At 47.9% G+C, this 11,873-nt stretch overlaps 1 protein-coding gene across 1 annotated transcript; it reads right to left on the reverse strand.

Moving 5' to 3' along the window:
* Positions 1-1,209: 1,209 nt before the first annotated feature.
* On the reverse strand, positions 1,210-11,506 carry LOC139833858 (uncharacterized). The gene is made up of 3 exons (XM_071824215.1): positions 11,237-11,506; positions 10,850-11,138; positions 1,210-2,027 (listed from the first exon to the last, which is right to left on the reverse strand). The coding sequence occupies exons 1-3, from the start codon at positions 11,504-11,506 to the stop codon at positions 1,210-1,212; spliced, it is 1,377 nt and encodes a 458-aa protein (XP_071680316.1).
* Positions 11,507-11,873: the final 367 nt, after the last annotated feature.

Below are 11,873 nucleotides of genomic sequence, written 5' to 3' on the forward strand. Positions count from 1 at the left end.
TCGAGCTTGACGAGGCGTCCGCGCTCCTCCCGGTGCGCCGCCTCGTAATCCCACACTTGGCGGATGGCGTCGACCTCCTCCCGGCGGAAGCTAGTGCGGGCCTCCGCCTCCGTGATCGTCGCCACTTGCGCCATCACGGCGTCCTCCTCGTCGGAGCCGTGGACGTAGTCTCCCGCGGAGAACGTCGGCTCCCGCGCGATGACGGCCTCCTCCTCCTCGGAGCTGTCGTAGACTGGCGGGCTCGGTGGGCGATTCGAACCGCCGGAGGAGGAGCCATCGCCGCCGTTGTTGCCGTACTTGGCGAGCTTTCCTGGGGGCGTGAGCCCCCAGTTCGTCCACCGGCGGGCGCTGCGCTTACGCGCGCCCTCCGACCGATTGAACTTGCGTCGTTCCGCCTCCATGCGGAACACGGGGGGCGGCGGCGGTGAGTCCCCGCCGCCCAATCCTGTGCCGCCCCGTGCAGAGCTACCACGCGAAGCCATGGCGTCGCAGAGCTGGGGTGAAGCGTCGCTTCAGCGCGCTGGATTCCTCGCCGGAGAGGTGGCTGGTGGCGGCGGAGCGGGTGGCAGTGGTGGAGGGGAGTAGGGTTTGGAAACCAAACTCCCCTCCGCGGCCCGTTTTAATACGGGGCGGCCGCCGAGTTTCTCAGGCCCCCAAACTCTGTTTATGGGCCAGGCCGCGAGTTCGGGCTTCGTTCTGGGCCTATTTCGGCCTGAACCCGTAAACTCGCCAGAATTTTTTGGTTCCGGCTCGTTTTTCAGTTACTTTTAGAGTTGCTTTTAACCATATGTTCCAATCATCGTCGTCGTCTTGATATTTTCGAGACTTGGTCATCACCTCACACCTTGCCCAGCGGATATGCATAAGAAAAGGGGTGTTACGATACCACTACTCTCCACTAAGCCAACACAAGGATTCAAGGTTTGATTACAACTCGGGAAGGGGAATTGGAGAGGAGAGCAGTTCGGGAGGAAGAGGAGAAGCAGGAGGTTGGGGATACAGTTTTGGATAATGGTCAATCGACAACGAGTGGATTACACGACATCTCACCATATGCACTTCGATGCCAGCTGGAACACGGCAACAGAGATGGGCTAACGTTCTTCTCACTACCTGGGCTTCAGCTGGTCCATTCTGACCCATGGAGTCTGGCAGGTCTCCTTCCTGCACGACGCAACCTTCTTCTCTGTTGACCTGTAGCTTCCACTGCTACGTCATTCCTTTGGTCCATGACATTACCCTCTCCTTCAGATCCAGCTTGTCCCCAAGCTGGACTATTGGGTACTTGATCTTCAGTTCTTCCTCATCTTCCCAGGTGGCCAAGGCCTCAGACGGCCATTGCCAACGCACTTTCACTTGACGAACCAGTACTGAATCCCGGTGACACCACCTGCTGCCCAACACCATGTCCGGTACCACCTCTTCACAATATGGTTCTGGCAACTGATCTTGTACAGGGACAATACTGCTTACTGCTTTCTTTAGCTGTGAAACATGGATAACATGATGTATTTTGCTAGACAGTGGAAGTGCTAGCTTGCAAGCCATCTTACCAACCTTTTCGATCACCTGGAAGGGTCCATAGAATCGGAATGCCAATTTATGCGTACCTTGCGTGGCCACTGAAGTCTGCACATATGGTTGAAGACGAAGGTAGACCATTGCCCCCACTTCAAAGTGTCTCTCGGTGCGCTTCTTATCCGCTTGACTCTTCATTCGTTGTTGTTGGCGTTCCAGATGCTGGTGCAAGAGTTGTTGCATTGTTGCTCTGTCCTTAAGCCATTGATGCAAGTCAGGGATCTGGCAGGAGTCAACAACGTCCACTCCAAAATGCTTAGGTGTATGCCCATACAGCACCTCGAATGGTGTCTTGCCCAGTGTGGAGTGAATCATGGTATTGTACCAAAACTCGGCGAGTGGTACCCACTGTGCCCACTGAGTTTGACAAGAACTCACAAAACATCTCAAGAAGCCCTCCAAACATTGATTGACCCTCTCGGTCTGGCCATCCGTCTCGGGATGCCTGGCTGAACTCATGCACAATTCAGTTTGTGTTAAACGGAAGAGTTCCTGCCACATAGTGCTTGTGAATACCGGGTCTCTGTCAGATACAATAGCTAAGGGCAACCCATGTAGACGGTACACTTCCTTCACATATAACTTCGCAACAGACAGAGCAGTAAATGGATGCTTGAGTGGTAAGAAGTGTGAATAGCGAGAGAACTTGTCGACCACTACCTGATATGGGGTTGCCCGATCTTCTCAGTAAGCGACGGGTGGTGATGAACACACGATGGTAGCAGCGGATGGAATCGATGATGATGAGTAGGATAACTTGTATGACGCCGACGAAGTCTCTCGATTGATTCCTGATGCCAATGCAACAGCTCTCAACCCTGCAAGATATTCGCAACTCCACACACTTGCGCACGTAGCCGCCGACCACGAAGCGGTAGATTGCAATCTTCTAATCCCCAATGGAACAGCAGATCACACAAACTTTCAGTAGCATAAAACTCCAGATCGCAACGAATTGGAGAGTTGAGGAACAATAGTTTTGCTTAGCAAACAACTATGAACTAGGGTTTATCTTAAACGTGGTCTAAAACAGCTAGGGGGTCGTCCAAGGCACTTATATAGGCGTCCGGGACGAGTTCTGGTCGAAAAGATACAAGAATAACTGACCCAGAATAGATCTGGTCGAGACAGACTCGGACTGGTCCGGTCTGGAATCCGGTCAACCGGGCTGTGGACCGAGCGGGCCGGTCTGTGGTCCGGTCAACCAGGCGGCAACCGGGAAACTGCGAAGTTTCTGGTTTCTGCCCGGTACGATAAAACTCATCCGGTTGGCGGCCGGTTGGCGACCGGGCCAGGGACCGGGCGGTCCGGTCTGGTGGCCGGTCTGACCGGGTTCTGGACCGGCCTGGACGTCGTCTTCTCCTCTCGCGCACGCCTCCCGCTCCTCCCTCGCGCGTCCATGAGATATCTTCATGTCCAGCTCCATGTCCAGCTTCACGGCCATCTTGACGTCCGTCTTCATGTCCAGCTGCTCCTCTCCTCGTGCGATGCTCGTCTCCTCTTGATACCTGATGATACATAAGTAATAGGACTTAGGCAGTATAAAGTTCTCATCAATCAAAGTATCGTTTAGAAACAAGTTCACCTGTTGTTTAAGTAGCTTCGCACGAGCTCGTGTCATTGGTCCAAACCTGACTTCATTGGACTTGAGCTTCACAGCAGGTTCATCTTCAGTTGGTAATGACGGAGGTAGTAGTGAGGTAGGGATGTCCTCATCATCTCCCCCCCTTCAAAAGGCGTCGACCCCGACGCTCCAAGGTCTTCTCCGTCATATGGTGTCAAATCAGCAACATTGAAAGAATTACTGACACCAAACTCATCCTCTGGAAGATCTACCGAGTATGCATTATCATTAATCTTGGCAAGCACTTTGTAAGGACCAGCACCACGAGGCTTCAACTTAGACTTCCTCAGCTTCGGGAACCTATCCTTGCGAAAATGTACCCAGACCAAATCACCGGGCTTGAACAACATCTCCTTGCGCTTCTTATTCATCCTTGCAGCATTGCTCTTGTCTTTCTTCTCAATCAACTCTTTAGTCTTCACATGAATCTTCTTCACAAAATCTGCCCTCTTTGATGCCTCCATATTAACTCTCTCATGTATGGGCAAAGGCAACAAGTCAAGTGGAGTAATGGGTTTGAAACCATACACCACCTCAAAAGGACATAGCTCCGTGGTAGAATGTACCGCCCTGTTGTAAGCAAACTCCACATGCGGCAAACACTCTTCCCACTCCTTCAGGTTCTTCTTGATCATGGATCTCAACAGTTGTGACAATGTTCTATTCACCACTTCAGTTTGACCATCAGTTTGGGGATGACAAGTAGTGCTGAACAGCAGCTTCATCCCCAGCTTTCGCCAAAGCGTCTTCCAGAAGTAGATCATAAACTTCACGTCACGATCAGAAACAATAGTCTTCGGGACTCCATGTAGACGTACAATCTCCCTGAAAAACAGGTTAGCAATATGCGACGCATCGTCGCTCTTGTGGCAGGCAATAAAGTGGGACATCTTAGAAAATCTATCCACTACCACAAATATAGAATCATGGCCTCTCTTAGTACGCGGCAAACCCAACACAAAATCCATACTAATATCCTCCCATGGTGTAGTAGGTGCCGGTAAAGGAGTATACAAACCGTGAGGCTTCAGCTTGGACTTGGATTTGTTGCAAGTAATGCATCTCCTCACATATCTATCCACGTCCCGCCTCATCTTTCGCCAATAAAAGTGGTCAGCTAGCATGAGTAGCGTCTTCTCACGCCCAAAGTGACCCATCAAACCTCCAGCATGTGATTCCTGCAATAAGAGCAAACGCACAGACGATTCTGGAACACATAGTTTGTTAGCTCTAAACAAGAACCCATCATGTATGTGATATTTGCCACCACATGTATGGCAAAGCATATCGCGGTTGCGCGTTGTAGACATGCTAGAACCACTCGTACTTGCAGCAGATTCGGACTTCTTTGCATTAGATACATTGGAGACCGGTTTGCTAGGCGGAGTAGAGTAAGGAGCAGAGCGCGTCGAAGGCGCCGGCGCTGTAGAAGGCGCACGGGGTGTAAAACGCCCACCTCCCGTAGCACGTCCCTTAACCTTTGCTTCTTCAGCCAACTGTGATTCAGCTTCTCTTGCATGATGTAACAATTGATTCATATTGGTGTAGGTGTAATGACGAACAATGCCTTTAACATCATACTTCAATCCATTGACAAAACGCTGCATTGTCATCTCTAGAGACTCACGGACACGACCACGCTGCATAAGCATCTCCATCTCCATGTAGTACTCATCAACAGTCTTCACACCTTGTCTCAAGAGTGATAGCTTATCAAATATATTCTGCATGTAATTTGTAGGCACAAAACGAGAAGTCATAACCTCCTTCATAGCACGCCATGTACGGATAGGTTGTGCACCATCTTCGTCGCGGTTACGAACCAAAGAATCCCACCAACACAATGCATAACCATCAAATTCAGAAGAAGCAAGCTTGATCTTCTTATCTTCAGAGTAGTTGGGATGTAAGCTCCATAACTTCTCAATCTTGAGCTCCCAAGTGAGATATTCTTCAACATCAGCTCCTCCTTCAAACTTGGGTATGGAAAACTTGGGCTTACCCAATCCATCTTCTTCATCTTGTCCACGACCATTGCGGCCAAGTGGGACCCAGCCACGAGGACGATGACCACGAGGCGCACCACGAGCATTGTGTGCGTCATCTTCAAGCTCTGGATCTTCATCATCGTCTTGCTGTTGTTGTTGTGCAGTCAAATTCTCAATAGCGAGGCGCATATCTGCAATATTGCGCTGGATATCCGTCATTTGATCAGCCAAACCAGTGACGGTGACATTAGTAGCATCCAGTGTTTGTTTGATCTCGTCAACTGTACCCTTAAGCTCATCATCCTTAGTGCGGAATTCACGTCGCATCTCGTTACGAAGAGCTTCATACTCCCTCCATGTGATGATATCTACCGAATTCTTGTTTTCCTGGTTAACAATCTTATTATCACTAGCAGACATGATTAGTAGGTTAGTGCACTAAATCAAAAATATATGGTGGTACTCTCACAACTCACTCAAAACTGATAAGAAAAGGAAATCTTACCGTTCCAAAGTAAATTAGTATTGCTTACCACTTGTAGTAACAACTAGTGCACGGATGTAGCGAAGCGAATATCAAGGGTATAAGAACAATCACACGACAAAGCAGGGTATATGTGGGGCTGTAGGTAGGCTACCTATTTGCACCAATAACAAGCTCTAGCGCTGACCGTAGACAACCAAAGATACTCACACAAGGCGATATAATGGGGCAATGCAACTATATGGAGGAAAGGTTGCAATGCACTAGAGAGACGCTAGCAAAGCTCAACGAAAACAGGCACAAGATTGCTCAACTACGGGTGCAGTAAAGAAAACTTAGACCTTTCACTTGATTCAACTAGCACGTCACTTTTCTTTTTGTATTTTCTTTTTGTAACACACGCAGCTATGTAGCTCTTTTTGCTTCTTTTCAATTTTTTTGTGTTTCTTTTTTTTGATATATGACACAACTCCTTGATAACACGGCCAACAGAAATATGCAAAGCACCGATAACCTAACGAGCAGCCTGTCGAGCGGTAAAACTAGTCTCTTCTGGGGAAGTTCCTAGTCACTTTATATCGATAGGCTGTGTCTATGGTTGGGAACAAGCACACTGTACGCTATGTGGACTCGGAGTAACAAAAACTGACACACTATGATAAACTAGATGATAGAGAAAACACAAACCCTAACAATTCTACTAGAAGAAAGATAAAGATACGCAAAAACAACTATGAAAAGCAACTAAAACTTGAAATTAGTGCAATCTAAGGCTATGGCAAACCCTAACCCTAACTTTTTATGGCTTTTTCTGGATAGGAAACACTCACAACTCAACTATGGGGTGGATTGTGGATGGCTTACCGAGGAAAACTGGAAATCTGATACCAAGATGATATGGGGTTGCCCGATCTTCTCAGTAAGCGACGGGTGGTGATGAACACACGATGGTAGCAGCGGATGGAATCGATGATGATGAGTAGGATAACTTGTATGACGCCGACGAAGTCTCTCGATTGATTCCTGATGCCAATGCAACAGCTCTCAACCCTACAAGATATTCGCAACTCCACACACTTGCGCACGTAGCCGCCGACCACGAAGCGGTAGATTGCAATCTTCTAATCCCCAATGGAACAGCAGATCACACAAACTTTCAGTAGCATAAAACTCCAGATCGCAACGAATTGGAGAGTTGGGGAACAATAGTTTTGCTTAGCAAACAACTATGAACTAGGGTTTATCTTAAACGTGGTCTAAACAGCTAGGGGGTCGTCCAAGGCACTTATATAGGCGTCCGGGACGAGTTCTGGTCGAAAAGATACAAGAATAACTGACCCAGAATAGATCTGGTCGAGACAGACTCGGACTGGTCCGGTCTGGAATCCGGTCAACCGGGCTGTGGACCGGGCGGGCCGGTCTGTGGTCCGGTCAACCGGGCGGCAACCGGGAAACTGCGAAGTTTCCGGTTTCTGCCCGGTACGATAAAACTCATCCGGTTGGCGGCCGGTTGGCGACCGGTCGACCGGGCCAGGGACCGGGCGGTCCGGTCTGGTGGCCGGTCTGACCGGGTCTCGACCGGCTCGGACGTCGTCTTCTCCTCTCGCGCACGCCTCCCGCTCCTCCCTCGCGCGTCCATGAGATATCTTCATGTCCAGCTCCATGTCCAGCTTCACGGCCATCTTGACGTCCGTCTTCATGTCCAGCTGCTCCTCTCCTCGTGCGATGCTCGTCTCCTCTTGATACCTGATGATACATAAGTAATAGGACTTAGGCAGTATAAAGTTCTCATCAATCAAAGTATCGTTTAGAAACAAGTTCACCTGTTGTTTAAGTAGCTTCGCACGAGCTCGTGTCATTGGTCCAAACCTGACTTCATTGGACTTGAGCTTCACAGCAGGTTCATCTTCAGTTGGTAATGACGGAGGTAGTAGTGAGGTAGGGATGTCCTCATCACTACCAGAATGCAATCAAAACCCGCCGACTAATTTGGAAGCCCGATTATGAAATCCATTGTTACCACTTGCCAAGCCCCTTCTGGTGTTTTGAGTGGTTCTAAGAGACCAGGATATGCAATTGAAAGGACGAGATGTCGCCTAGAGGGGGGTGATTAGGCGTTTTAAAAACTCTTACGGATTTGGCTTGTAAGAATGCGGAATTAAACTAACGTTTATTTTACAAGCACAAATCCTAAATATGCTAGGCTTAACTAAGTGCAACAACAACAACTAGAGCTAATTAAGCAAGATAGGCACAAGATATATGTAGCACAAGTGATAGCAAGATATATGTACTTCAAGCACGATGGCTATCACAAGGAAAGTAAGCTCGAATAAAGAAATAACCGAGGCACGCAGAGACGAGGATGTATTCCCGTGTTCCCTTCCTTTGCAACAAGGTACGTCATGTTTGGAGGGGTGGAGGTCCCACGAAGGATTCCCCAACGCCACGAAGGCTCACCCTATTCTCCGAACCAAACCCACGAAGGATAATGGCCCTTTCCTTATTGTTAGCTTTTCCTCCACTACGGAGATGGCAAGCTCCAAAACCACTTCACAAGCTCCACGAAGGAGAAGCCCGGACCTCTTCATAATCTTCCTTGAAGAGATCACCGGAGCACCAACTGCCAAGCCAACTAGGAGGTCTCCCTCCAAGAGTAAAAAGCTCACGGTCTCTCACTCGAACTAATCGTGGTGGAGAGCTCAACACTATGCAATGATGCAAAGCAAGAACACTAGAGGTGTTCAAATCTTTCACACTCAAATCCCACCAAAGCAACGAATGCTAGGATGAGATTAGAGAGGAAAAACAAAGAGGAAATCAACAAATGACTCCAAAATCTAGATTCAAGGGGTTCCCCTCACTTAGAGGAGAAATGGATTGGTGGGGATTGTAGATCTAGATCTCCTCTCTTAGATCCGTCAAGAATGAGCAAGAATCATGGGGGGAATCAAGAGAAAGGGCAAGTTCTTCAAAGGCAACAATGGAGGAGAGAGAGTGGAAGAACTTATCCAGCCCAAGGTGGAAGAAGGCCTATTTATAGCCCAAGCCAAAATCTAACCGTTGGGGAAGTGTCCATCTCATCATCAGTCGAGGAGGCCGGTCAACCGGGCCTGGGGCCGGGTCGTCCTGTGCAGGACCCGGTCAGACCGGGCCACAGACCGGACCAGCCGGTCCAAACCGAACCAGGCGCCGGGTCGTGACCGGAGCGGGTCTTTATCGCGCAGAACCTGCGCCGGGGAGGCCGGTCCACCGCCTGATCAGACCGGACGAGGGGCCGGACCCGGCCGGTCCAAACCGGACCTCAGGCAAATAGAATCCAACAAAAACTGGAAATATGGAGACCCCTCGCAGGATATTTTTAGATGATTTTAGGGAGGGAGTTTCCCACCGTCAAGAAACGGTGAAGACGTCCAAACTCGAAAACGCAATAGAAGATGCATGCGGATTCCGTTTTCGATGAACTTGGGCTTGTTGTAAAGCTAGCAACAAGCTCAAGAACCTCTCAGAGAGAAACACCAAGAATTAATAGGGATATGCAAGTATGCAAAGTGTTGAGCTCCCTAAGACGATGTGATCAAGTTACCTAACCGAAAGCCCCTCTTGATAGTGCGACTATCTATCCTATAATCCGGTCTCCCAACAACCAACTTGAGACCGGTAAAAGGAAAACCTAGCAAGGCCATACCTTTGCCTTGCGCATCCCGCTTGATCTTGATGATAACTCTTCAAGCTCCTCTCAAGCCGGAATGCCTCACTTCATCATTGTTGCTTCGTGAAGACTCACAAATGCTCCCCCATACACCATGATGGGAAAGCTCCATTGATGCACATCTTCACATGTCCATTATCACCAAATGGACGGCAAGCTTCAAGCATATGATTCTCTTGAGATGCTCAACTTGAACTTGCCCAACTCAACCTTGATGACGATCACCACTTGATGTCATCCTCTCATGGGCTATATGAGATCTCCCTTTTGATGCATGCCCATGGAAAGATACCTAACCCACATAGACAACACAAGGGCACATATATGATGGATTAGTTCATAAAGCATAATTGAAAAGGCTTACCATACCACATGACTTCACGTGGCACATTCTTCATGCTTCATGTGTTGACCAAACTTGAATCTATTTTTCACTCTTTGTATTGGTCAACCTTGTATCTTCTCATGCTCTATCATACTATCTTGAGGTGTATAAAGAATTCTTAATTTGTTTGCATGCTCTAAATCTTAGTCAACCATAGCTCAACTCATGAGACTATCATGACACCGACTTAGAGCCATACCTTGAATTCTTCACTTGGAATCAAGCACTCAAGACCTTGATCATTCATTGCTCAACACATAAGCTAGAGCATGGCTAATATTGAGTTCCACATAGGAACTCCATCTTCATTTCTTCTTCTTGACCATATCATATATATATCTTCAAATCGATGATCTTGATGCCAATACACAAGGTATATCTTTATCTTCATGGCATCCATACTTGAATCCAACACATGGACTACAAGTAGTACCTATGGAATATTCCTTCATATAAACTCAATGAAAACATTAGTCCATAGGGGTTGTCATTAATTACCAAAACCACACATAGGGGCAATATACCCTTACAACAACCCTCTCCACTTTGGCTTGTTGGCAAACTGAGCATTGAGCCACGAACTGTTGTACATGCTTCTTCATTCACGACCACTAAAACAAATGTTTCACACGATGATATGTAGCATGGAATCCAGAGTGCCCCCCAATCGAGCTCGAATGCAATGCCTTGAGTATTTCTTGTTGCACCTTGGCATTAGCACCAATCCATATACGCCCCTTGTGCTGGATAACTCCTTGGAGAAGAGAATAGTTACCCTGTGGAGATGCTAAGGTTAGCTTTTCCAATTTGGCTGAAGAGATAGGGTCTTTAAGGTATCCTTGTGCCATATCAGCTAGCCAGACAGGCTTACATTGAGAAACAACTAATAGTTCTTCTGTCTCTGCATGTATGTGCCGCGATAAAGCATCTGCCACTCTGTTATCCACCCCTTTATTGTAAACAATTTTATAAGACAAGCCCAATAGCTTGGTCAATGCTTTGTGTTGCCATGGTGTTGTCAACCGTTTGTCATCCAGGTGCATCAAGCTTCGTTGGTCAGTTTGTATAACAAATTCACCATGTTGCAAATAGGACCTCCACTTATCCACTGCCATAAGGATAGCCAAACACTCCTTCTCGTATGTGGAAAGTCCCTTGTGCCTGGGGCCCAATGCCTTGATGATGAAGACGAGAGGGTGGTTGTCTTGAATCAGAACTGCCCCAACTCCCTTGCCACAGGCATCCGTCTCCACAATGAAGGTTTTGCTGAAATCTGGTAAGGCTAAAACTAGAGCAGTAACAAGAGCTGACTTCAGTGCTTGGAATGCTGCTTCTTTTTCAGAATTCCACACATATTGGGCTCCTTTCTTCAGCAAGTCAGTGAGTGTTCTGCTTATGATACCATAGCTATTGTAAACTTTCTGTAGTAGCCTGTCATACCCAAGAAGCTGCGCAATTCTTTTACATTCGCTGGTGGTTGCCATTTGATAATTGGTGCCACCTTGCTCTTGTCCGTGGACACTCCCTGAGCACTGATAATATGGCCCAAATACACAATTTCTTTCTTGGCAAAGGCACATTTGGACTTCTTCACTTTAAGTCCTTGCTGCTCCAAGACAGCAAGCACCTGCTGCAGATGCTGTGCATGGTCCTCCAATGTCTTGCTGTAAATAAGGATATCATCCACGAACACCAGTACGAATTTCCTTAGCATTGGAGCCATAATCTCATTCATCACGCCTTGAAAGGTTGCTGACCCTCCAGTCACTCCATATGGCATCACTTTGTATTCAAAGTGTCCATGATGCATTTGGAATGCAGTTTTGTATTCTTCTCCCGCTGCCATCCTAATTTGGTGATACCCTACCCTCAAATCCAAAGTGGAAAACCACACGGAACCAGCTAGCTCATCAATAAGTTCCTCGATAACCGGCAGAGGATATTTGTTTTTGTTTGTCATGGCATTCAAGTGTCTGAAATCCACGCAAAGCCTCCATTTAAGGTCCTTCTTTCCTACAAGCAATGCTAGCGATGCAAATGGGCTGGAGCTTGGCTGAATAACACCTTGGGCCATCAGTTCCTTCACTTGCTTCTCGATTTCG

This window comes from Lolium perenne, chromosome 7 (assembly GCF_019359855.2).
Source record: "Lolium perenne isolate Kyuss_39 chromosome 7, Kyuss_2.0, whole genome shotgun sequence".
In the NCBI taxonomy this organism is placed as follows: Eukaryota; Viridiplantae; Streptophyta; class Magnoliopsida; order Poales; family Poaceae; genus Lolium; species Lolium perenne.

What these genes read in the sequence shown, in the direction of transcription:
- LOC139833858 (XM_071824215.1), bottom strand. Translation starts at nt 11,506, where the DNA reads ATGAATGAGATTATGGCTCCAATGCTAAGGAAATTCGTACTGGTGTTC. An exon ending in AATGGCAACCACCAGCGAAT is followed by an intron (nt 11,139 to 11,236) that starts GTAAAAGAATTG and finishes GACTTGCTGAAG; the next exon opens with AAAGGAGCCCAATATGTGTG. An exon ending in GAGGTCCTATTTGCAACATG is followed by an intron (nt 2,028 to 10,849) that starts GTGAATTTGTTA and finishes GCATGAGTTCAG; the next exon opens with CCAGGCATCCCGAGACGGAT.